Below are 26,510 nucleotides of genomic sequence, written 5' to 3'. Positions count from 1 at the left end.
AATCAGTTACCATACACTGAAACACAGCCAGTGGAACAAAACAAAGCTTAGGGATCACTTCTAGAGAATTTAAAAAGTTCACTGCCATCTGATTTCCAGGACCTGTCCTCCATGTTGTAGCTGGTAGCTCCACTTAATCAAGGAATAAAAGAATCAAAATCTTATCTCTATGAAATCATGAATCACAGTAAGAGGACACTGGTGTTCCAAGCAACAGAGAAATTATGAGATACCATGTGACACCTTCCAGGGGAAATTTTGCCAAAAAACTGGCCCTGACCACAATCCAACTTCTAGATATGCTCACCAATGAAAAGAAACAACAGGATACTGGACACATTAAATGACATTCATAGGTGCAATCCTGAGAGTGGTTTATGACCTTATTGTAAGCATAATAAGCTAATCATTAGATGACAGGAAATTTTAACAGTGAAATCACTGTTAATTTTAAAGATGTGCTAATGGTACTTCCGTGGCACAGATGATACCAGATGCCAACTACAGAAGCAGGGTGAAGGGCAGGGCACTCCTCAGCGTGGCTCCATGACACCCATGGCATTGCACAAATCCAGAGCTTCTAAGCTACCTCCCCTTTCTCAGGCGCTGTGCATAGAGCACCTGCCCAGCGCCCACCTGTAGTACACGGCTCATCCATTGGAAGCTGTCCTCCTCTGAGGCATCAGGCCGCTGTTCTGCTACCAGGACAATCCGGTCATCATGCAGCACAGTCACAGAGAACACAGCGATCCTGATGGGGAGGAGGAGAGGTAATCACACAGCAGGAAGGCACAGGAGCTTCCCTCTTGAAATGGAAGAAACAATGTACAAAGGTCTAAAGTTCATCCTAATAGTCTTCTGGAGATTAGCTGACATAAGCTTCAATCCACAAAACTGACAGGATTTGAGCATTAACCCAATCAACCAGGCAGATATTTAAGAGAAAAATTCCTTAATGCTAATGTTGACATGTATGCACATTTCTAAGTTCTACTGTATTTTTTCATTTCACCAGATTAAATGTCTCTTTCATTAATGAGTTAATCTATTCATATGTGCTACAATTACTGGATTTTGACCTTTTTTTTAAAACTCTCTTAGGGAATTCCAACAAGCCTGTGTGTGTGTGTGTGTGTGTGTGTGTGTGTGTGTGCATATGTTGTCTTTTTCTTCTTTTTTTGGACTCTGAGTTGCTATCCCAAAGCCCTTTTACTAGTAGGTCTACAATTCTAATTCTGGGTCATTATAGATTTCTCTCTTGTTCTTTCCTTTGGCCAGTGAGTACACAACACTACACACACACACACACACACACACACACACACACACATTTTCTTTTAATCCAACAGACTTTACCCCTGTTGAATCTTTCTGCTATAACTTTGTAACATTTCTTAAATTTATTTATTTATTTATTTTGCAGTACCTGGGATTGAACTCAGGACCTTGTGCTTGCCAATTCTACTGAGCTATCTCCCCAGTCCTTATTTCTCTTAATACCTTGTCCAAAAGTATTTCAACATAACTTTTTTTTAATATTTTTTTAAAATTTTATTTATTTATGGGGGGGGCCAGCTCAGCCCACCAGGGGGCGGGGCTGGCTGGCATGTGGTGCTGGGGGATTGAACCGCGGTCCCTGTGCTCTGCTAAGCTTGTTCTAAGTAGGTGCTTTAGACCACTGAGCCATCTCACCAGCCCTCAGCATATAACTTTTTTGGACATGCCTGAGGATATTATTTTAACTCAAGAAATAAGCAACAATTTAGATGGATATAAAAATCTAGTTTAAAATGTAACAATCAGGTGTGGTGGTACACACCTATAATCTCAGCTCTTATGAGGCTGAGGCAGAAAGAACATCATGAATTTGAGGCCAAGTTTGTGTACAGCGCTACACAGTAGTCAAGGATAGCCTGGATTACATACTAAGACATTGTCTCAAAAAATAAAAAATAAAATAAAAAATAAAACCTTTAAAGACACCATCACACTGTCACCTTGCATCAGCTCTACTGTGCAGAAGTCTGGTACATTCTGTGTGGCTTTGTCATGGTCTCCTATGAGAGCAGATAAGCTTGCCATGCCCAGGGCACCTGCAGAGCCCAACCCCATCCCCAGTCTGGAAAGCCAGCCTCTGCTTCCTTACACAACCACTTGGGCCCACACATAACCTTTTCCCTGAGCTTGCTGCCTAGATGTTTTTCTCTCCCACCTCTCTTAATAATCTTTCTAAAGTTTCTATTTCTTTACTTCTTAATTAGTTTCTCAACCTTCCACTTTATCAACCTATTCTCCAGCTGTATTCATTGTATTTGTCCTATCTGTTGTGTTCTGTTTAAGCAATTACTCTGTGAAGACTGCATGACCTTACTCCATGTGGCCAAAATTTTGGGTTACTCTTTCACAGCACAGGTGCAACTGGCTATAACTTCAAGGTCCTCAGCTCTTTCTGCCAGAAAAGCAGACTTACCTGTCTACTGATCTCCTCATGCCCTGCTGATTGGCTACCCAGGCACAGGTGGCTACCTTGTCATAGGCCCATAGACACCCGCACCAACAGACACCTGCACCCAGATTCTGCTGTGAGAAGCAGATCACTGATAAGAAGTGTGCCTGTCCCAAGCTGTGGCCACCCTCCCAACCCACAGAGCCTGCAATGTAATCATCCTGAGTGGGTGACCCATATTTTCTGTGGCCTGTCCCCAGGGTTTCTTCACAGAGCAGCAGACCTGTAGCCTGCTTGGCAGAATTCCCTAGGGATTTCTTTAGGGCTACTGAAAGGCAGGATCTGCCCTGGCTCACAGTTTGATAACCAAAGGCACTCCTTGAGAAGTATGAAATTCTAAAAGGCACCAGGCTGAATGGACCCGTTAGGAGAAGGACTTCATGCAGAGCAGAGGACTGGGGCTGTGGAAGGAGCTAGAGGAAACTGCCCTCCACACCCCTTTGCATACTTATACTACAGCCCCAGAGATCCAGTTACCCACTCCATGGAAATGGGAATCTCTAATGGCCCTGCTTACCATGCATAGAAAAGCTGCATGGATTTTATTCCAGAAGGAATCTAGAATGCTGTGCATGTCTCACGAACTCTACTAGAAATGAGAATTCGCCTTCAGTGATTTCATAGAGAAAACCCTGTCCTGATTTAATCCATATTTTTAGGCTATGGGGAAGAAGAAGCTGTTTATATTGACTCATCTTTTTTCAGCAGCTGCCTGTCCCTTGTCCCTTTGCCCAGTCCACTGGACTCTCTCAAGGAATTAAGCAAACTCTTTGGACAATAAGGACATTAACTCTGGAACAGCAAATATTTTCCTATTTGTTTGTGAAGTTTTTCAGATGTATAAGAATTCTTAAGTTGTGTAAGTTCAGACTAACTGGGCCTTGCTTTCACCACACAAACTTCTCACTCTCTAACTAGTGTGGAACCTGAAACCCAGGACACAGGGCTCTACAGCGTATCACCTGCCTCTGTAGACAAACTTCATGGGCTCCACAGCCAGGGCGGTGGCCACCACATCATCTGCATTATGTCTGCGCACTCCCACAACCATCAGCCCATCCAGCTTGCCCACGACGAAGATCAGGTTATCCTGTGGGAAGGGCGTGGTCAGGCCCAGCCAGGGGGAGCCAAAAGCACACAGAATTGCACACCTCACAGGATCAAAACAGCTGCAGGCACATTCCAGCAACAAGTGGGCATGAGCTACAGGGTGGCTGCTGGGAGACATGGGGGACAATTAGGTTGTGGTTAAGTTTGCAAAGGACTTTGGGCAATTATGGTGCTGTGCTGCAGAAAATGCTGCCCCAGGTGCCAACCTATATATATGGTGGGTAGGGGGCCCAGCCCTAGCTCAGTTCTTTAAGTGGCTGCTTCCACAATGCTGGCAGCCTCAGTTTGCTGTAGTTCGATCCCCACAACACTCCAGGCAAGCAAAAGTGCCCTGAAGGCATTCAAGGAGAAAAAAAAAAAAATCCTTATATATATGGTGGGTGCTGAGCAGTAACCTGACCATTAGATAATCACAGCTACCAGCAGCACTATCCTCCCCTGAGCAGAGACTGCTATGCATCTCCTGGAAAGTAGGGGACAAAGTTACCCAGGTAAGAATCTCTGGGCCAGATGTCACAAAAAAGTGTTTCTTTTAAAATATTTTAGACATATAAAATGGTTTTTAAAAAAATGATACCACAAGCAGCATGGAAAGCAGGGCAACAGGGACACACTCATCTACAGCAAAGTGTCCTTTATCCCTGCCCGACCTCCCAAACAAGAGGACATACTCACAGGCCCAATGAAGCCCAGCAGGCCCGTCCTGGTGAAAGGCCTCTCAGAGACAGGGGCTCCTCCTGCAGTGACTGGAACAGTCTGCAGAGCAAAAGGGAGACATCAGCCTGTGAACCGTTACTAGCTGCCAGAAAGAGCACTTTTGCCCAGCATCTTCCACCAGAGGCAAGATGCTCCCAGTCAGGGTCTCTGGGCTCCCATGGACTCTGTGGCCTGTTCACTTGGCTTGACTGCTCCACGATGGGCAGGGCCTCCTGAGCAGGACTCTAGTGGCTCTCACATCAGTGTGCACTAGACCTCTGCTCTGCCCACAGCACCCTTGTGCCCCTGCACTTCCCAATACTCACAGGTCTTGATTTCAAAAGGAAGATCAGGAAAAGGTACAAACCTCAAACACATTCTTGGTGATTCCAAGCAACCCATAGTATGCTGTCCCAGTTGCACTGGAATTCACACAAATTTCTCCAACTTCATCAGTTTTACAAAGATAAGGGGTACCTTCTATCTTCACAATACACACACTAGCTAAAAGGGAAAAAACGAAAGTCATATGAAAGATATATTTAAACAAGTTATTCACAAAACCCTACTTTTGCTATATTTGATGTCACAGAAACACTATTATAGATGCACATTCTTATAAGGAGATTTATGACATGGAAAATATGCATTTCACCTAGTGATTAAGTCTTAGCATTCTACTGCCCTTGGGTTTGATCTTCAGCACCACAAAACAACAAATAGTATGAGTAAAACAAAAAAGTATCATGAGTAATTAAAAAGCACAATACAGTTGGGTACAGTACCACACACCTATAATTCAGCTACCTGGCTGAGGCAGGAGGATAGCAAATTTGAAGCTAGTTAGGGCAATATGGTAAGTTTTACTTCATCTAAAAATAAAATGTGAAAGGGATGTAGATAGGTGGTAGAGCACTTGCTTAGCATGTGCAAGCCCCTAGGGTTAAAAATATACAACACATCCTTCAGGCTGTAACTCCTAGCCATCAGGAGGTTCCTCTCAGGTAAGGACAGAGAAGGCTAGAGGTACTCAGCTGAAGTGCAGAGAGGTGTTGATGTGTTTCACCACATATCAGAGCCAGCTCCTTACAACACTCTTAAGCATGCATGGAGACAGAATTAAAATCATGAAAAGGAACATCCCCCTAACATTCTACTTCATATTGCCCCCAAACTGTGGCACTAACAGTGGAAGGTTGTGTAAAACTGTAGATACAGGGAACCACTGCAATTGGTCACTACTGTCAGCCAGGGCACAGGAAGGAACAATAGAAGGGCTGAGAAAACAGGAAACCCTGGAGGGCACTGCACACACACCCGTGGGCACTTTGCATGTACACACACACATATACACCCCTGGCATCCTCATATGCATACAAGCACCTGGGGGCACTGTGTACACACATGCCCTGGTGGGACACTGCACACACATACCTAGGTTCACTACATGCACACACACGCCTGGGAGGCTTTGTGCATACACACGTACCTGGAAGCACTGTGCATATACATAGGCCTGAGAGGCTCTGTCACACACATACACACACACATGGTGGGACATGGCATGTGCATATGCACATCTAGTAGTGATCATACATCAAATAAGTTACTGTACACACGTACACACACACACCTAGAAGTTACTGCATACACACATCTAGAGAAGTAACTATATTATGGTTTAGACATAAAATACCCTTCATGTGTTCAGAATGGGGCTTCTGGAAAGTAAGCAGATCATGAAGGTGTACACTTGTCAGAGGACTGACTCACTGGTAAATCCGTAGCTGAATGTGTTATCAGGTCTCCCTCTCTAGCTTCTCCCATTCCTGCTTTCTGCCTGCTAAGGATTACCTTTTCCTTTGCCATGTCCTTCTATCATGCTCTTTCTGCCTTGGAGCCAGCCAATCGTGGACTGAAACCATAAGCCCGAATAAAGTTCTTTAAGCTGTCTAGGTGTGCCCCCAAAGCCTTATGTAGTCATGGGGTGGACTTCTAGAGTTTGTGATTAATTCATGACCCAATGCTGGGATTATGTGTGTAAACGCTGCTGGGATTATGGATGTGAGCACTACACCCATTCTGGAGCAGATAGCCTAAATGCAACATAAGGAAGGGAGAGAGCCTTGCTGCCACCACTCCTCCCTTTTTGCTCTTGTGGTTTTTACTGTTTTCTGCCGTCCTCTGCCATGCGTCTCTCTGCCTTGGAGCCAGCTGAGTATGGACTGATACCTCCACAAAAATTGTGAGCTAAATAAACTTCTCCTTCCTTAATTTTGGGCATCAAGTATTTTCTCCCAGCAATGAGAGAAAAGTAACTGAGACTGGTATTTTGTGCCAGCAACAAGAAAGTGACTAAGATAGAAAGTGGTACCAGTTGTTCCTGTGACAATACCTGACCATCAGTGCAGAAGCTTTCGGAACTGCTTCACAGACGTTTAGGAAGGTTTAAATATGTTGGCTAGAGAAGCCCTAGAATGTTGTAAACTGACTTAACAGGAGACTTTAATTGAGCTTAGAAGACCAGAATGCTGCTAGAAATGCAGATAATAAAGGTCAAGCTCAGGTTTCAACTGAGAACAAAGGGTCCATTGGCAGTTGGATTAGAGGTATGTGTATAATGCCCTGGCAGAGTATGTGTGTACATTTTGCTCAAATCCTGAGATTAAGGGTGGTGGACTAATCAATCTGGTGAAAGAAATTTCAAGGCAACTCAAGGCTTTGACATGAGTTCTGCTGACTCTTTTAAAGCAAGATTTATAATAAGAAGCAGGAACAGAAAGCAGAGCTAAATAACTGGAGAAATCTTGTTGGTAGCCGGAAAGGAAGTGCCTATGAAGCTGGGGTCAGTTTGAGCTTAGCTGCTGAAAAAGCAGGGGAGACAGCTCAATAGAATAAGCATTTGCCTGGCAAGCACAAGGGCCTGAGTTCAATCTCTGGTTCTGCTAAATAAATAAAGCCAGTCAAGTACTTTTCATGAGGACAATAGGAAGGATGGCTGAAAGGCATCTCAGGAATCAGAAATACCCTACCCTTTGAAAGGTCAAAGGTACAAAGCTATAAAGCTTTCATTTAAGAAGAGAGTTCCTATTAAGAAGGCTACCTGGGGAATTGGTTCTTCAGGATTCATTTCACCTTGAAGGGGCTCACAGATCTCTGCAGTCATGATTCAAAGGGGCCTGTTTATTGTTTCCACTGGCAGCAGACCTTGGCATCACCTACATGATGGTGGCTTTACAAGCATGCAGAATTCAAGACTTATAGGATCATGGAGGTGTCTACCCTGATTGTAGCAGAAGGCCTGGGAGGTCAGGTAGTATATTCTTAGTGAAGCTGTGAGAGTGAAACCAAAAATATAGTAGAGATTGCAGGAACATGGAATATCTGCTGAAGAAATCCACAGGTAGTGAGTGGAGCCTGCCCGGGAAAACTGTCATGTGGGCTGCAGTCAGCAATGGCATAGAGAAGCCACAAGTAGCAAAGCCAGGCCCCAAAGAGCTCACATCGTGCCACAACTTGCCCTAGGTGCTGGATACAGAGCTGCAGGATTTAACATTTGCTCTGCTGGTTTTTGGTCTTGCTTTAGTAACATTCTTTTCTATATCCCAGTTTCTCCCTTTTGGGATGGGAATGTTTCACCTATGCCATTGTGTGTTATGAGTATTTACTTCCTAATTTTTACAGGGGTTTACAACTAATAATTTACCTTGAATCTCTGAGGAGACTTTGGACTTGGACTTTTCAGCAATGCTGGTACTGTTAAAACTTTGGTGTCTCTTAGAGACAGATGTAGTGCATTATGAATAAAAATATGGACGTAGGTTTTTTGTGGATCAGAGTACAAAATGTATGATTTAGATGGAAAGTGTCACATGTGTTAGAAATCTCATGTGTTCAGAGATAGGGATCTGGAATAGAATGGATCACGGAAGCAGTACACTCATCAGATTAATCCACTGATAAATCCATAGCTGAATACACTATGAGGAGGTGGGGCTGCCTGGAAGAGACGGGTCACCAGGGATATGACTGGAAAGCTGTAGTTCCCTCTCTGGTTCATTGTGTACATGTACATACCTCCCTAGGGGCACTGTGCAGGTACACACCTGTGGGTCACTGTGTACTCAAATATGCTTGGAAGTCATTGCACACATACATGCCTACAGGTTACTGTGTACATGCACACACCTAGGGTTCATGGTACACATATGCCCAGATGTAACTGTACACACACACCTAGGGGGTCACTGAGCACTGTGTACAGACACGTGCCAGAGCTCAATGTGTATGTCCTGTTGTAATCTACAGTGATACAGAAAAAAGAAAATGAGTGTACCTATGGGCATTTTCTCTACTTATTCAAAATAATTACCCATCACATTTTCCACCAAGCTTTCAAGAGTTACTTGTAGTCATAATAAGTACATATGTTGAGGCTTTATTCTCTGGTATTCTTAAAAATGTTTAATCCACAGGTTCAAGCATTCTACAAGACTCATCCTTCTTTTGTGAGGTAAAGTCACCTGTAAGCCCCAGAGGGGCTGTCACAGGAAGAGAGGAGTTTGAGCAGCAGTGTGAAGTTGCAGTGAGGAACAACCACAGAGCAGTATGAATCTCCCACTCCTGAGTATCGCTGTGGCTTCAGGCCTTCCCTATTTCCTCGCTCTGCCTTATTTCCTCAGTGGAACTTTGCATCTGCAGGGAGACCACCCTATCACCCCCTATCTTGAGGGCTGGTAGGGATACCCCCAACAGACTATGACTTTTAGGACCCCTGGGTCCAACCTCTTGAGAGGGCTCATGTGGATTTTGCTAGAATGCACAGGAATTTCCAAGAGGCTTCTCTATCAGGCTCCTACCATGTGTACTTGATACAACCTACTCAGTTAACTTAGTCATCAAGTTGTTCACAGATACTATCTTTTCCTCAGAGGTGCTCTGAACAGGTTGCTAGGGGTTAAATGCCTTAACAGGTGTGAGGCTTGAGGACCACCTGCCTGGTTAGCAGTAAGCTGCCACCTCCATGCACCAGCATCAAAGAACTGCAAAGCAATTTCACAGGCCATAGACATGCCTATAGTTCTGCTTATCTTTCAATTCAATACAATGAGACAAAATGTTGAAAAATATCTTATAAGCTGAACATTTTTAAAGGAAATCTTACTTGTATGCATGTTTCTAGAACAGCACTACAAAGCCTGTAGCATTGTTGACCCTGCTTATTGTATCAATTCGTTACACGATACAGATACATCTGGTTGCTTCTTACCTCCAGGCATCACCTGGCCAACATCCTGAACAGTCAGGACTGACAACTTCTCTTCAGTGTCAACTCTGATCACACCGTAGCTCAGGCCATTCATTGACAGAACAGCTTTTCTTGGAGGAGGTCCGCCCAGGTCAGGTGGTCTGGAATATGAGCACCAGCAGGCTACCTGAGTAGGGGCTGGATGACCCTTGAAGGAAAGGGCACTGATGGCACACCTTAGCCACACCACAATTCCACACCAAAGAAATGCCAATGTCAGGAACTTGTATGTCCTACTGACTTCAAGACGAAGGATCCAAACATTTCTTCAGTGTGTGCTTGGAGGTGGCTATGGCTGCAGGGCAAGGGGTGCCATTCCACAGCCCAGGAAGGTCATTCAAAGTACTCAGTTTCTACTGGTCATCTTGGGGTATTCACCAGGTGAGCAGAATGACCAGCAAGGGTCACCAGGCTGTGACTCACTCAAGGGACAAAAAGGAGAGGATCTGAGATGTCATATGCAGAGCTTTGAAAGCCCCATAGTTCCAGACTCCATCTCCCTATACCACAGTGGCCTAGCAGAGCCCTTTCCAGACCTCAGTCCTACAAATGACACTGGAGGAAATACAATGGCACCATTCTAAGCTTTGAAAGCTGGGGTGAGCCATTAGCCACAGCATCAGGAAAACCAGGAGCAGCACTGGGTGTGGGGGTGGCAGGTGCTGGACAAACCCCATGGCTAAGGGCACCTCCCTCAGAGTGAAGGGCAGTTCCTTACTTACAGGTTTACTATAGCTAAAGACAGCATGGCAACTTCTTCTTGATGTGGAAAAAAGTACTTAGGAAAATAAGCCAGCACACTGCAAGAACCCCATACTCAGTCCAAGGACCTAACTCTGTGTGCAAGTCTAGGCTGGGGAGGGCATGGGGTCTGGACCACACCACTGCTGTGGCCCACACCAGTGGGCTGGCACACTGATGGGAACAGGTACTGCCTTGAGACTCCTATTGTTAGAAATGAGTTAGCAACTGAGTGCTCCCAAGATGCAGTAGGTGACAAGTTACCTGCGGATGGCAACTGTCAGGCCCTCTGGAGAACAAGCACAAGGGCAGATGGCCTCTGGCCTCAGGCCTCTGCACTGGAACACATTGAGGAAGGCATCACAGGAAGATATAGACCCTGTGCAAAGCAAAAGGACCATGAGAGGAAACTGGAGCCAGCACCCAGAGGGCAACACCAAATCTCCAGGATACCATACAGCTCTGGTGTCTGCAAACATTTTCTTTGTTCCACCTGCAGCAAGCCTGCCACAAGGCAAGCTACACTCCAGAGCAGCAGAGCCTAAGAGACTAGAAATTCCTGTCAGCCTGGTATGTTCCTGAGGCCCTGCCCTTAGCTGCCTTCTAAAAAATAGCCTCCTTCATGTCATGGGCCACAGAGTCTCTAGGGCAACTGAGCAAATCTGTGGCTCAAACCTTCCATGTCCCCAAAATCCCCAACTTGGATGCCTGAAGTCTACAGTGCCCTCAGAGCTGTACAGTTTGCATGGCTGGCTGCAGAGTCACTTCTGCATCTACCCAAGAACTGTCCCCCCTCTCCTTCAACATCTTCTCTTCTGTGGAAGCTCTTGTCACCGTAGGGTGACTTAGAATGGCAGGCCTAAGGAGTGGATGTTAAAGTGTGAACTCCCAGAATTCAAGGTGCCACCACCCTAGTACCACTGGGACCCAAAAAACTCATCATAAATATCTTGTAACATAGGACAGAACAAAAAGGAGTAATTCATAGTGGCTCTAAGACTTTGTGTTCTTAAGGGAGGAGATGTCTTCCAAGGAAACGTTCCTGCTCAGACACATCAGTCTGCACCATCGGATCTGAGTGCAGATCCGATGAGTGCACCCCCACTCCCAGTGCCTTCTGTGGCCACTGGCAATCCTGCTGTGGCTATATACTGTCCATGTTCCCTGAAATACATGCAGCTCTCCTATCAGCCTTGACATGCTGTTCACCTGCTATCCTTCAGGATGCCCATCTGTCCCTCATGCCCTGAACAAGAGGATCTACTCACATGGGTTGGCACCATCGGCCACAATCAGCATGCGCAGGGAGCTGAGGCTGACATCCCTCTGGCCTCGCTGAGCTAGGAGTGACCAGTGCATGTCACGAGACTTCACCAGTGCGGCTCGGGCTGCAGAGAGGGCACCATCTGTGTCACTGCGACGGTAGGCACCTTGACACTCCAGACTCAAGCAGAGAGGTAGCACAGAGGGCATAGGTCCTGCTGTCCCAGGTCACATAACTTGTCTGCAGCACTTTCTCATGTGCTATATGACCTACTTTAGTCCTCAGTCCTCTGCCTTTGGATGTTAACTTTGATATAATGTGGATGCAATCCATACGGGCATTTTCAACTTTGTTTTTTCTCAGAAGCTCTCTTTTGGGCTGTGCCCATCTCCTCATTTTATCTCATTCCATTCCCCACTGCCTGCACCACTATATCACCTAGTTACCAGGTTGTGAGGTGAAAGAACCCTGAGATTTGAGCACATGGACTTGGCCCTTAGTGCTGACTGCACTGTCCAGTGGGTCCCAACCACTTCTCCACAGGACAGGACAAGCACACACTACTGCACTTGGGTGCTGTCCTAGAGACCTGGTGGAGCACCACTGTCACTACAGGCAGGCACACCAGCACAGGTGGCTGGGGCTCCTCACCCACACTGCAGTTCTACATACTGCCTTTGTTCCTCTGAGATTTCTTACAGAAGGGTGAGCCAAGGGAGGCATGCATCACCTTTGTAGGAACACACTTTCTGAATCCAGGAGAGTGGATTGACCTTCATCAGTGCATAAGGGATGCTGACCACGTGCATCCTATTCATGACACTCTGAGAGAGAAAGAAAGATAAACCCACCAGGATAAGCAGAATCAAGCCACACCAGAAAAGCAATACCAAACCAACACACCCTCACATCTATATTCCAGAGGCTTGGCTCACTGCTAGGTACAAAGCCAGTCATTAGCAAACAACACTCACTGTTAACACTCCATGCCACAGACCAGCATCCCTTTTGAAGTCCAACACATTTGTTAATGTCTCAGCTGAAAGCAGACAAAGAAGGTTAAACCAATGAGTAGCACTTTGCAAACTGCACATTTTCTAGAGAAATTCTAAGATGGGTATATCACAAACATGTAAGGGTTTAAGAAAGTAGGTACAGCATTTCCAAACACCATGCACCAACAACTGAATAATCTTTATTATCTAATGAAATTACTGGAAACATATGATCTTGGACTGAAATACAGGATAATCCTCATGAATCTGAAGCCACAGGGAATATCATGTACTAAAGCAATTATGATATCACCATACACTTCACCATGGACACTCTCATTTCTCAAGTGTCACACTGAGCGAGGCCCCTCCACCCCTAGCTCTCACACCCAGAGGCTGTGTCTCCTTCAGATACTTGCACAACCCTCTGCTCAGCCCCAGCCAAGTCTTCTGGCTGCCACCTCACACAGGGAGGAGATAGCGTCCAAGGCTCGGACAGATCTGGCTCCTCTCCAAAGGCCATCATTCCCCCAGGGGTTCCTAACACAGAGCCAGGCTGAACAAAGGGTTCTGATTTATGTGCCAGGAAGTGCTGCTACACTCTGAATATCAATGGTACAATGCCCTGTCTTGTCAGCTACAGAATCCAAATTAAAGGTAATTACATTACAGCTGAGAGGAAAGAACCCACAGAATGTGATTTGATAGATCTAACTTAAAATTATTAAAACCCTTGGAAATGTCTGAAATCCTTCTTCAAATCTCCACAGAAATCTAGTATATTGTAAACATTTAAATAAACACCCAATTTTACTTTCCAGTTTTATTCAATTCTAGCATTGCAATGTAAGAAAACTACCATGAGTATAGTTTTACAGTTTTTAAAAGTTTTCATACTATATTCCATAAACATATAATCATCTATCACTATAAAATATTAATTTAAAAGTATTTCTCTAAGTTAAATATCTGATGTTTAACAGTAAATTGGGAACCGTCTGTACTATACTTTACCAAGTGACAAATGATGACCAGACAGATTCCACTGAAGTGTTTACATGCAGGAGAGCTTAAGCCAAGACCACCTTCACAGATAACATGAAAGCAAACATGTCTCAAGCAGTTTTCCACCCTTCATAATGCAACACATGCAACCCTTCAGTACCTCAGGATAAACCAACCCACTGTGTAAATACATCACTGGTTTGTAGGTTCATGTTCCCTAAATCAATATGCACACGATCTGACTTAAGAGAGCCCTAGTGGGGCTCCTCAGGCTCAACGAGACACCTTGCGCTCCTGAGCAGAGAGCCTGCCATGCCACAGGACAGCAGCATCCCTGGGCAGCATAGCCAGACCAAAGGACAAAGGCACGACCCAGGCTGGGTGCCACATGGGAGTAACAGTACCCAGGGTGTGATCGAGTACGTCAGATCTATGCAAGGCAGGAGGAGCTGGCACCCACCTGCACCCTTACCTTCTGAATATCCGCATGCCTGGGTCAGTGCCCGGCACTGTGCCAGTAGAGACGCATGGGAAACCGTGATACCCACTGTGCTGCCTTCTTTGCTGGTTTTATACTGTAAGATTTCAAAGGAAAACAATGTTATATAGTATTTCCAGAAAGCACAGTGGGCAGAAGGGAGGCTGAAAGAAATTTTAAAGCAGCAGCTGAGGTTGTTTCTCCACCACTGGCCACCTGAAGTACTTCACACCCCAGTTCTAAGGTATCCAGAGCACAGGTGCCCAAGGGATGAGGGCACATGCTGTACTGTTGCTGTCTGCACTCCTGGGACCCAGCAAGAGGGGAAGGAGGCCAAAGTAAAACTTGAAAGGATCTGAATACAGAAATTGTACATAGCACTATGTACTTCTTGGAGCACAGTTAAAATGAGAACTCTGCCTTAAAGAAAGAAGGAAAAAAAAAAAGCAGCTATCTTCATATGAAAAACCTCAAGTCTATGGGGACATGTCTGTGTGCTGAGCAGCACCTTTACCTCAATGTAGGCAGTCCCAGCCTGTGTGTCCTGGGCCAGAGGGTGCCAGTCCTTGGGGGGCTTGGCCAGATGCTTCCCATCAATCACCAGCCAGGCAAGGGGAGGCCAGCCTATGACAGCAGACAGGGAACATGCATCACGGGCAGTCAGAAGGCTCTACTCTCCACACTTGGAGCCTGTGTCCTACATGTAGTCACCAGTCTTGGGGAACTTAGGAACTCAAATTTTAGTCTTATTCATTTTGATTTACATAGGCACATCTGGTCAAAGATCACCACAATGGACAGCACAGGGGGAGATACTGAAGTAGATACCAACCAAGATCCAGGGCCTTGAACAAGGTATAACTTCTGATGAAGACCTATCAGCACTGCACTGTTTCATTTCTGGACTGCTATTCCTAGAGGGTGCAGGTTAACAGAAGCCAAAGCCCCGACTCTTCAGTGTCCCTGGGGGCCCATACCTTTGAAAGTGGCCACTTCTCCTGTCTGTGCCTTGGGCAGGCCCTTCTGACAAGCATCTGTAGTGAGAGCAAGGGTGACTCCACAGCTGCCCAGCAGAAACCCGACCTGCTGGCTGCCTGCATCCTGCAGAAATAGCAACCACAGTGAAATGGGAGGCTATAAGGAGCCACATCCAGCCACCAGTGCCACCAGCACTCCATGCCATAACCGAGAACAGAGCTCTTTCCTTCACTAGCCTACTACTGATATATAACTGCATTTTCATGGAAATAATTCATAAACTATGACAATTATTTTTAAGTTTAAAGACATTTTTGTTTTTGCAATGAAATATGATGCCCTAGATAGTGGGCTAATTTTTTGAAGTTTATTCTTTTTTTTTCCTGTATTTTAGGGAAGAGCATACAGGGTGTTCAGGGTCTCACTACTAGATCAGACTCATAGTAATCCACCTGTTTACAGCCTCCCAAGAGCTGGGATTACAGGTCCGTGCCACCATGCCCAGTCTCAATCACCATCTCAGGGTACCCTGGGGGCGGGGCCAGTATGGCAGGCTTGGGGATCGAAGCCCCAGCCACTAAGCCTGCTTGCAGGCACTTTAATCTGCTGAGCTATTTGGCTGGCCCTTTGAAGTTTATTCTTTTTTTTTTTTTTTGCGGTATAGGGGATTAAACTCAGGACCCTGTGCTTACCAGACAGGCACTTAGCCCTGAAGTTTATTCTTAAAAAAGATATTTAAAAAGCATTTTACTGAACTCTAAAAATAATGCCATTGAAATTTCTATTATAGAGTCATGTTTGAAATTTCCAAACTAATCAGGGAGACCTGATGCAACAAGAGTAATCATTTCCACACAGGAACACCTCTCCTTTCACGCAAGTTTTCCTTTGTGCCTATCCTCCATCCAAACTCTATCATTTTCCCCATATGAGTTTCATAAATCTCTAGTCTCTTTCTTAAGAAACACTGTATTCAAACACCTGATGTTTATTTACCAATTTTATTTGAGGGAATCTTATACACTGGTTATTCGAAGTGTTCACTTTAGCACCTCGAACACAGGGATAGGGTGTGTTATGGTTTGTTATAGGTGTTCCCTCAAAGCCTCATGCAGTCAAGAGGCGCCTGTTGGAGTTTGTGATTGATTATTGTGGGTGTGATCTGCATTACAATATAAGGAAGGGAGAGAAGCTAGCTGCTTGAGCTGCTACTACCCCTCCCTTGCTGTCTTGCTCTTTGCCTCCTGGCAAGGTTACTTTCTGCTATGTGTTGCTCTGCCTTGGACCCTGTTGAATATGGACTGAAACCTCCGGTAACTGTGAGTAAAATAAAAAGGATTTTTTTTTGGCCTGCTCAGGATGCCTTAAGGGCAGGTCTGGTAAGGCATGAGGATCTGGGGATTGAACCACAGAATTCTGAGCCTGACTGCTTTGCTTAAGCAGGCACTTAAACAACTGAGCTAATGGTCAGGGCCCCTGTGAGCTAAAGAAACCTTTTCTTCCTTCATTTTGAATGTCAGGTATTTGTCCCAGCAACAAGAGAAGAGTAAATGAGACAGGGTGATAGAAAACTCAACTTCTACAGAGATATGTTTCGATAATCAGTCACTGATATTTGTATCTAAAATGGTATGGCTACCTAGAACAGGAGCAAATCCTCCACATTAATAACTTATCAGCAATGAAACTACCATTTCTCATAAGTAAACAGAATGTACAAGAATTTTCATTTAGCTTATTCAAAACTAAAATCATCAACAATCATATGGTTTTGAATAAATGCTCATCAAAATCTGGTTAAATCACAAACTCTGACCATTTGTAGGAAGCTTTTCCTGGTCCTCATCTTGGTCCAAGAAGTCTGTATTTGTAATCCCAAAAATATATTATTGGAATCCCACCAAGTTAACTCTAATCTACCACTCCCAGTGCAATCCATGGAGAAAATAAAGACACTAAAGCATATTTATAATTATGGGGGGCCAAGGGGTCCTAAGTCCAGCCACAAAGATGGCTTTCTAGAACAAGAGGGCCAATCCAGGCCCGAACCTAACTTTTATTCAGTCATGAAGGAGGAGTGGCTTGAGGAAGGATGACTGAGAACTGTGGGAAGTAGGTGAATAATGTGAGCTGACCTAGGTTGGTGACCTGCATTTACCTCTGTCATATGCAGAAAGGATATGCAGAAAAAGTAATTTATATTATACCACTGAGATGGTATCTAATGTTTTGAGGTTTGGTGCTGTAGCTCTGAAGTGTAATCTTTCAAGCCCCAGGAAGTCATTGCCTCGATCTGCAGGCTCCATCTCAGCCGACAGTGTGGAGCATTTGGCTCTTTGTCCTGTCTCAACCCGGCTCATATCAAAGAGCAGCAGGTATGGGTTATCAGGGAAACACCTGTGGTCTTCAAAGACCACCACCAGCACCCCAGCCAGACCAACATGCACTGCTTAAGGCCAAGTGAAAGGATAAAGAGAAGTCCCAGCCAGCTCTGTACGTATCAATGTAATGAAATAGGATTAGGTTCATCCAAAATGGAGACGACTGCTCGTTTTTTAAGGAGAGCAGCTCAGGTGGTCCTCCACAACCGCTGAAGGGGAAATATGCCCATCATTTCTGTTGGGAAATTCAAATGGGTGATAGGATAGTTCACCTAACCAGAGCGCACCTGGAATATGCGCCAACAAGGAGTCTGCAGACAAACTGTATCTAAGTGCTCTTGGCGTCCTGCCTCGCTCATTTGCCACTGACAATCTCATAGGAGCCTCTGGCTGCCCAGCTGCACCTCAGAGGGAAAGAGAAGGGAGCACCGCAGCCTGGAGTACCCAGAGCAGAAAGAACTGCAGGAGACAGCCTTAGGTCTGGCACAAGTTTGGTACCTTTCTTGTTAACGGCACTTCTATGGGGACAGGAACCAGCTCCGCCAGGAGACACCCATAAAATGCAACCATGAACATCACGGGATCACTATTTGGAAACACGAGTGCCACCTACAATAGTACAAAGAAAAGTTATAAAATCTATTAAAGAATGATTCTTTTTAACTTATAAAATCTCTCTTGACCAAATGGGACTTGGACATTTCACTTTTTTTGGTTCCCAAAGTTCATTTCGGAAAACCTAATCTTGGAATTAATTCTTAGTCTTTAGCCTATGTTGGCTGGAGAACTATATCCAGTTTCTGTCGACACCAGCTGTCATTTACCATCAGTTTTACCAATTCAAAAGTGGACAAAGAGCAAATTACATCTAAAATAACAGCTTCCAAAAAAGCAACCACCCTACACTCAAAAGTTCTCAGTGAACAGATCTACCCAGGATTCGAAGCTATGTGCATAGGATGTGGACAGGGAAGACCTGAGCACCAGCTTCTCCAGTCCCACACACTCTAGGCCCTCCCTCTGCACAGGGCTCTACATAGATTATCAGTTCTTCTTTATTTCACTTATTTTTCCATCTGTATCAAATATTCCAAAAATTGTTTAAAATGACAAAAATGCTAATAAACAATAGCCACATGCCCCATTTTTTTTAATGCCCCACTTTTATCACTCTCTAAAATAATCATTTAAAAATATTTTGTATCTAGATCTTTCTTTTGTTATTTATTCTTATATTTTAAATATTATGTTTGCATTGCTATATTTAATTTTAAGAAATATTTAAAAATGTGTTTTACTTCTTGTCAGTAAATAAATATCTACCCTCCTGTAGTCTTCCCCCTTTCCTTTGCCCATTATCTCAATTTCCAGTTTTTATAATATCTGGTCAAATTTAAAGCTATTTATGGAATTTTACTACCCTTAAATATCAGTTTTGCCAATTCAAAAGTAGACAAGGAGCAAATTATAATAACTGTGTATTAACTGTGTTTTAAACCTTAACTAGTAAGGTAGGGAGGTGCTTAACTGAGCAAGCTTAACATAGGGCCTTGGAGATGACAAAATGAGGGTAACCCTAGAGCTCTGCCATGTCATGAGGTAGAATTCAAGCTGTATCAATCTTCATTCTGTACGTACATCTACAGAGGGAGTTTCTGACAAGTTCAATTGTTTAAAAGTTCGTTTACTGTATTGGGTAATGGTTGGTCCAAAGATATGACCTATAACATTAGACTAGATGTTTAGTATAGAAAATAATATTTTAGAGAATTTGTTATAAATAAATTTATTTGTTCACTTTTATGAAGTAATTAACAAAGAAGCTAGAATTTGCCACCAATCTCTGATTAACTCACTGTGACCATGTGGGTCTTTTCTTTTTTAAGTAGTTGGCTTTTTTTTTTTTTTTTTTTTTTGGTGGAACGGGGGATTGAACTCAGGCCCTTGCACTTGCCAGGGAAGTACTTATTCCACTGAGCCATCTCCCCGGCCCCAATGTGGATCTTTTCATGATTAATATAACTACATGGGTTCTCTTTCAAGTCAAGAAAGTATCTAGAACTCTTTATCCTTGCAAGAACACTTTCCAAGAGAAATAAATGTGATTCTTAGATTCATGTTCAAGCACATAAATCAGGGATTCCTACAGGCTCATTCTAAAGCATAACATAAAATCTTATCTATAAGCACACCTTACTAGAAAGCATCATTCTCACATGGTTTATATTCTTCAGCCAGCTATACATCTTCCTGATGATAGTGGCCAGTCATCTTTACTTGCTTTGCTTTTTCTGTATGTGCTGGCCAACCTGTCCTAAAATGCTCCAAAACACAGGTCAAATGCTTATCAACATTATGTTAGAAACAACCAGCCTGCTGATGCTGCCTACCACTTCTATTTTATTTTTATTTTTATTTTTTGGTGGAACCGGGGATTGAACTTAGGCCCTTGTGCTTGCCAGGGAAGTGCTTATTCTACTGAGCCATCTCCCCAGCCCCCACTGCCTGCCACTTCACCCCCATGTAAGACTCCAATCCTCTTGGTCCTTCCAGCTACTCTGTGACTGCTACCAGGGGTCATGCTAGGACCTCCATGTGGTTCTCTCATGGAGAAAACACCACTTATTTGGACACCACTCATTCACTTGGCTGAAGCACTAGGAACTTGCCAGGAAAGAATACCCGCAAGCCAAATTATTTTGAGTCTTGCATGTCTGAAAATGATTACACCATCCTTACATTTGTTGAATGTCCAAGAATAGATTTGTAGGCTAAAAGTTATACTCCTCCTAGATTTCAACCATTATTTTACTCGATTTTAACTTTACCACCTAGAAGTCATGAAGCCACTGTGACTGGTAGTTCTCTGCATATGCTGGACCCCCAACCCCTGCCTCAAAGCTATGCGATTCTTCTCTATACCCCTGATGCTGCTCAGCACTGCAGTTATGTGCTATGGAGTGAGTCTGTTGTCTTTACTCTACATATTCATGCTCTCTAGGTCCAGGACCGCATTCTGTGTTGCTATCATCTAAGATATTCTGTTTTCTGCTTTCCTTTCTCTTTCTGGACTCCTACCATCAGCCTGGCACTGGGCCTTTTTGATCAAGTTTTTAATTTGGTCCCATTATTCCTCCTGACTTCCACTGCTTGGTCTTTCCTCCTCATATCCTTTTGTTGATTTATGGATCTTCATCTTCATCTCAGATATCCAGGGACACTAATGTTTAGAAAAATTTGCGTTCTGCATCTAATTTTTTTCCCTTCCTTTCTCTCTCACTCTCCCTCTTCACTTTTTTCCTCCTTCTGGAATGTGCTTGGCCACAGAGCACACTAAAGGGTGAGACCCTGAAAGAGTTTCTCAGAACTTTGTGTCAGTTTGTTAATCTGCTGTTTCCCTGCTAGGCTATCTTGTCATTAGGGGCCTCGCTGGATTGTATGTTGGTTTTCACCACACTCTCCTGCTTTCCAGCAAACCTGGAATGTAAGGGCTGCTTAGCTTGCTTACAGCAGCGCAACCTAACAGCACCTTCTATGGTGACGGAAATGCTCTTCCTCCTGTCAAACACAGCAGCTACTAGCCAAACATGGCTGCCAAGCCCTTCATGTGTGGCTGGTGTGACTGAGGGACTACATTTTCAGTTTTGTTTTTTTTTTTTTGTTTTCCTATGTGATTACTGCCAACCATATAGGGCAGTACAGGATAAATCAGCTTCTAGTTCCTTTTGCTTCTGTTTGGCAGAAAGACAAGAAGAGGTTGCCTAGCTACTCTAAATAAAACATTTAGAATTTCAAAGTAAGGACTATTAACTCATGAAATCTAGTATATGGAAACTTAAAATTTACTCATATCAACTTATATGAGGTTAATAGAACGTAATTTTAAAAATCAGAGGACAGATAATATGGGAGAATGAGAATGACAGTTTTAGTCTATATCACAGACTTTTTCCATATTTAACATTTTTTCAAGGCTGACTTCAAGTCCCTTGCATTAATGCTATAACCCTAATACCTGACAGAATTGGTTTCAGTGGAACAGGTCTTTTGGTCTGCGTTCTGTTCCCTCTGAAAAAGCCACATTCTGGGTACTCACTCTGTCTCCGGGCGTAAGTAGTGGTTCACTCTTATTGGTCAGTTTGTTAAGAAGAGTATAAGCCAGTTTTAAACTCCGACTCCAAAGTTTGCCTAGAATGAAATAAAAATACTAAGCAATGTAAAAAATTAAAAAATTTCTAGTTAATATTTTAATGTTGTAATTATCATACTCTGTAACACTCTTTTCTTTTTTTTTTTTTTTTTTTTTTTTTTTTTTGGTGCGGAACTGGGGATTGAACTCAGACTCTTGTGCTTGCCAGAGAAGCGCTTATCCTACTGAGCTATCTCCCCGGCCCTCTATAACACTCTTAACCTATTACTAGAAATTCAGTTTCCAACTGATAACTATTCTGCACAATGCATAGTGAACTTTTTTCTTAAAAACAAGGTATTTTTCTTAATATAAAAACAGGATTTCATTACATGAATTCTGAATATAAGAGAGTCAGCAGATAAAGTGATACTCAGAGCAAGTATATACATATATATGTATGTATGTCTATGTGTACTTTTCAAGAAAGGGGACCATATGTCATCCTTCCCTTTTTAACTGACTTTGCACTGTGTACCCATTCTCATGACATTAAATACCCCTTCACAACATCACTGACAGGTGTAGCAAGTACTGTACAATCTTCATGCACTCCATGAGGTGGCCCTATCTTCCTCTCTGTGGCTTACTTAGAAGAGCTGGGTGTGTGTGTGACCTCACACCAGGCTCAGTGGCCAATGATCACACTGTCTTGGGGAGCAGGTTCCATGTCCAGCACTCAGTCCTGCTGAGGGCTCAACAATACAGAGCTCGGCTGAGGAAGACAGGAGGCAAGACAGAGGAGAGGTGAGAGGTGTGGGGGTGTCTGGGGAGGTGGACAGAGGAAGGGGTAATGGAGTCCTCAAATGTACTCCTCAAAACTGAAGTAGCCTCAACCTCACCCTGCACAGTATTTTGAAGACTTAACACAAATATCAAATTTTGACCCCACTTAAATTCCTGTGGCACAAGCATGACATGGACAGCCACTCCCTAGGAGTGAATGCTCAAATTCCATTTTAAATAATATTAAACTACATGCTAATTCTAAAACTAGCCCTGAAATATGTAGGGCAAACAGTTAAAAGGCTCTAGCAAAAGATAGGAAAGGGAAACTCTGATGTTGAGATCATAGGTGATGGATATCACGATTATCAGGAGAGCTTGGTCTGGGCATAAGGGTGGCCAGTCAGTCAACAGGTAAAAGGACAACTGCAAGATGGTGCCCAGGATAACCAGGCCCATTTGTGATACCAGCACTCTGGGAAGCTGAGGCAACTTAGTGACCTCATTTCAAAATAAATAAATAAATAAATAACAATAATAGAAAGTGCTAGAAATGTAGCTCAGAGTTCTGGGTTCAATCTGCTGCATGGAAGGGAAGGGGGCAGGGAGGGAGGGAGGGAAAGATGGAGACAGGCAGGCAGTGTGGCAGGGAAGGAGGGAAGGAGAGATAGAGGGAGAAAAGACAAGGCAAAATCCCACGAGTATGGACAACAGCAGAGTGGGACAAATAGTCCTTCCTATAGATAAGAATGAACATGTGTTGACCTGCCTTGAAAAACTAACCTTGGAACCCATATCTACCCTGTAAACAAAATGCACTGATGAGTTCCACAGGGATGTTCTGTGTAAATGTGAACAAAACAAACAAATGTAAGCAAAACTCTTTCCAAAACTAAACAAATAACTTTATAATGGAGGCCTTTATAATAAAGGCTTTTCTTTATAATGGAAAGAAAACATGAAACAGGATAGAATTTATATTTCTTGAACCACATTACAAGTTGAAAGGCAAAGCCACACAAGGGAAAAGACACCCCTGACAAAGGGCTGGAAATCGGGGCAAAAGAGACTTACTAAAAGTAATTCTATATTCATAAAAAAAAAGTATATGAGGGGCTGGGGAGATGGCTCAGTAGAAAAAGCACCTGCCTGGCAAGTACAAGGGCCTGAGTTCAATCCCTGATTCCATAAAAAAAAAAAAAAAAAAAGAAATTCAACAGTTACTAAATCAAAGAGAACACCCAAATGATAGGAAAAGATCTCCACCCTTACAGTTTAAATCTAGAAGGTCCCCCCAAGCCCTCATGTGTTTAGAGGTAGAGTTATATGAAGGTGACTAGATCACAGTGGGGAGTTACACGCATGAGTGGATGTATCTACAGAAGAGTTGGGTGCTAAAAGGACCCACAGGAGGTGGCCCCTGTGGTCACAAGGGGCGTGGCCTGGAAGGGGCACATCTCTCTCCCAGCTCCACTCTTCATTCTATTTCCAGGCCACCGCGTAATGAGCTGCTTTCCTTCACTAGGCCCCTCTGACCCGCTGTTTTTGCCATGGAACTGGCTGACTGTGGACTGAAACCTCTAAAAATCATGAGCCAAACAAACCTTTCCCGTAACCTCTGGGTGTCAGGTATTTTGTCCCAACAATAAGAAAGTAACAAAGACACCAACATATCCACTTATCAAGAAAACACACATTAATAGCACACTGCAACAGCATGATTCTCTGACTAGATTAGTTGAAACTATCAAGCCTGACAACACACTGGTAAGTAAGTGTGACTTGGAAAAGCAAGACTGTCTAGCAAGTGTAGGAAGTCACACAATCCCAGACTGACACTTTCACTCCCAAGTATTCAGCCTAGAGAATTCATGCTGATGTGTAGGATGGCACCCCTCATTCCATAGTACTGCTTCTAATAGCCCCAGTTGGAAGCCACCAACTGTCCACCAGCAGTACACAGCATAACAAGATTCTGGAATATTCCTTCCTCAATAGCAATGATTGAATTACTGTATATATAATGTAACAGGAATAAATTCTAAGTGATCGTGCCTCAAGTAGGAAGTAAAGAAGACACCTGTTGGAGGCAGCAAAGAGTTGCTAGGCAAAGATGACTAGAAGAGTTCAGACTGCAGAGAGAGTAGCCTTGGGTGGGGGCACAGCTGTTTGTGTGGGGTATCTGTGAACCAGGCCCCCACCCGGGGTCTCACAGCATAGACAGGCCCTCAGGAAATGTGCTGAGCTCTGAGGGCTCAGGAGAAAAAGGTTTTAAAATTTACAAAAAGAATAATGAAAACTGCTCAAGAATTCTGTACTTAAAACCATGAAAACAAGGCCGCGCATGTTGATGAAATGCTGGTGAGTAGGATGGCATTCATCATATAATGCCTCATCAGGAGGCTGAGGCAGAAGGACTGGTGAGAGTTCAAGGCCAGCCTGGGTTATGAAGAGAGTTCAAAACTAGCCTAAATTGCCTAGTGAAACCTTGTCTCAAAAAGACAAAAAAAGAAAAAAAAGGTGGGAAAACATTAGTAAGAGAAATAAGGCAACCTTTAAAAAGGGACAGGCCAGGAAGATAGCTAAGTGGCTTAATTGCCTCCCTGGCAAATGCAAGGTCCTGAGTTCCATTGCCGGTACTGCAAACAAATAAAAAGTTTGGGGACCAGGGTGATGGCTCAGTAGAATAAGTGCTTCCCTGGCAAGTGCAAGGGCCTGGGTTCAATCCCCAGTTCTGCAAAAATAAATAAATAAATAATAAAAAGGGACATGCATTGTACAGTCATGAACTGTAAGATTCCATAACCATATTACTAACCATTTGCAAATTTAAGTACAGATTCAATACAACATCAACACAAACAGGAAATCTCATGGAAAATGACAAACTGGTTTTAAAGTTGACTTGGAAATGCAAAGGATCTAGAACAGCCTATGCAATCTCACAGAACAATCACAGAGCTGGAGAACACATGTTCCGGATGCTGAGACTCAGGAAGTGTGGCAACTGCGAGTGTGGACAAGCTGCCAGAGGAGACAGTCTAGAAACACACCCGCAAGTCTATTTTTTTATCTGACGTGTGACAAAGCAATGCTGTGGTATGTGGGGGAAGGACTGCCTTCCCATAAATGATACAGAGCCAACCAGACACTAATAAAGGAAGGAAATGATTCCAGCCTCACACCACACACAGAGCTAACTTCTCCATGGAGTGAAACACTTAAATGTCACAAGGGAAACAATGGAGTTTTAAAGACTTGTAGAATACCTTTATGACCTCAAGTTTGGCAAAGACATTCTAAACAGGACAAAACTAAATACAATAAAAAGGAGAAAACATAAAGAGGACTACATCAAGACTTTTTGTTCAACAAAGAGAAGTTTCAAAAGGCAAGCAAAACAGTGAGAGAAGATGACTATAAAACATGCATCTGATAAAAGGTATGCATGAAAATGAAAAGTCAGCAAAGCAAACAGAAAAATGAGTCAAAGGTTTTAACAGTTTATAAAACAATATTAAAAGTTGAGTGTGGTGGTTCATGTTTATAATCCCAGCACTCTGGGAGGCTGAAGCAAGAGGATCACAAGTTTAATCCCAAACTGGGCAATTTAGCAATTTGGTGAGACTATGTCTCTAAGTAAATAAATAATTAATAAAAGAGAATATTCAAAATACCCTCAAATCACATGAAAAGCATCATTAGCCATCATGCAAATGTAGTTCAGCAGTCTAAGCACATGCCTGGCAAGCGCAAGGACCCAGGTTTGATCCCTGGTACCGCATACTATGCTGGAATCCTGGGCCGATCCAGCCACCCAAGCTGAACATAGTGGCACATGCTTGTAATCCCAGTGCTGCGGTGGCTGAGTCAGGAAGATCACTATGAGCTGGAGCTGCGTAGTGAAACCTTGTATCCAATAAAAAAAAAAAAAATTTAAATGCATGATGCAAAGCAGCACACAACTCTACACTATAAACCACTAATTTATAATAAAAACTCAAACACACAGATAGTACCAAGTGTGATAAGGACATGGAACAACAGAACACAAGACAGCTGCTCTGGGAAGGAACTGCTACAGCCCTCTGAAAAACTGGTGCTGGATCCAGGTGTGGCGGCATGTGCCTATA

At 43.6% G+C, this 26,510-nt stretch overlaps 1 protein-coding gene across 1 annotated transcript in view; it reads right to left on the bottom strand.

Annotated features, from left to right (window-relative positions):
• Dip2a (disco interacting protein 2 homolog A) overlaps positions 1-26,510 on the bottom strand; it is a 148,547-nt gene that overhangs the window by 41,905 nt on the left and 80,132 nt on the right. Inside the window, exons 10-23 of the mRNA XM_023716074.1 lie at positions 21,559-21,650; positions 17,961-18,071; positions 15,081-15,204; positions 14,618-14,727; positions 14,098-14,200; positions 12,600-12,664; positions 12,356-12,449; positions 11,630-11,749; positions 10,626-10,740; positions 9,582-9,721; positions 4,680-4,816; positions 4,292-4,372; positions 3,469-3,596; positions 637-751 (exon numbers count right to left, since the gene is read on the bottom strand). Coding sequence (XP_023571842.1) covers positions 637-751; positions 3,469-3,596; positions 4,292-4,372; positions 4,680-4,816; positions 9,582-9,721; positions 10,626-10,740; positions 11,630-11,749; positions 12,356-12,449; positions 12,600-12,664; positions 14,098-14,200; positions 14,618-14,727; positions 15,081-15,204; positions 17,961-18,071; positions 21,559-21,650 — 1,535 coding nt within the window. The remainder of the gene's footprint in view (positions 1-636; positions 752-3,468; positions 3,597-4,291; positions 4,373-4,679; positions 4,817-9,581; positions 9,722-10,625; positions 10,741-11,629; positions 11,750-12,355; positions 12,450-12,599; positions 12,665-14,097; positions 14,201-14,617; positions 14,728-15,080; positions 15,205-17,960; positions 18,072-21,558; positions 21,651-26,510) is intronic.

The sequence above is a fragment of the Octodon degus genome, unplaced genomic scaffold (assembly GCF_000260255.1).
Source record: "Octodon degus isolate 3935 unplaced genomic scaffold, OctDeg1.0 scaffold00045, whole genome shotgun sequence".
NCBI lineage: Eukaryota > Metazoa > Chordata > Mammalia > Rodentia > Octodontidae > Octodon > Octodon degus.
Note: the sequence above shows the minus strand (reverse complement) of the source record. Positions and strands in the feature narration are given on the sequence as shown.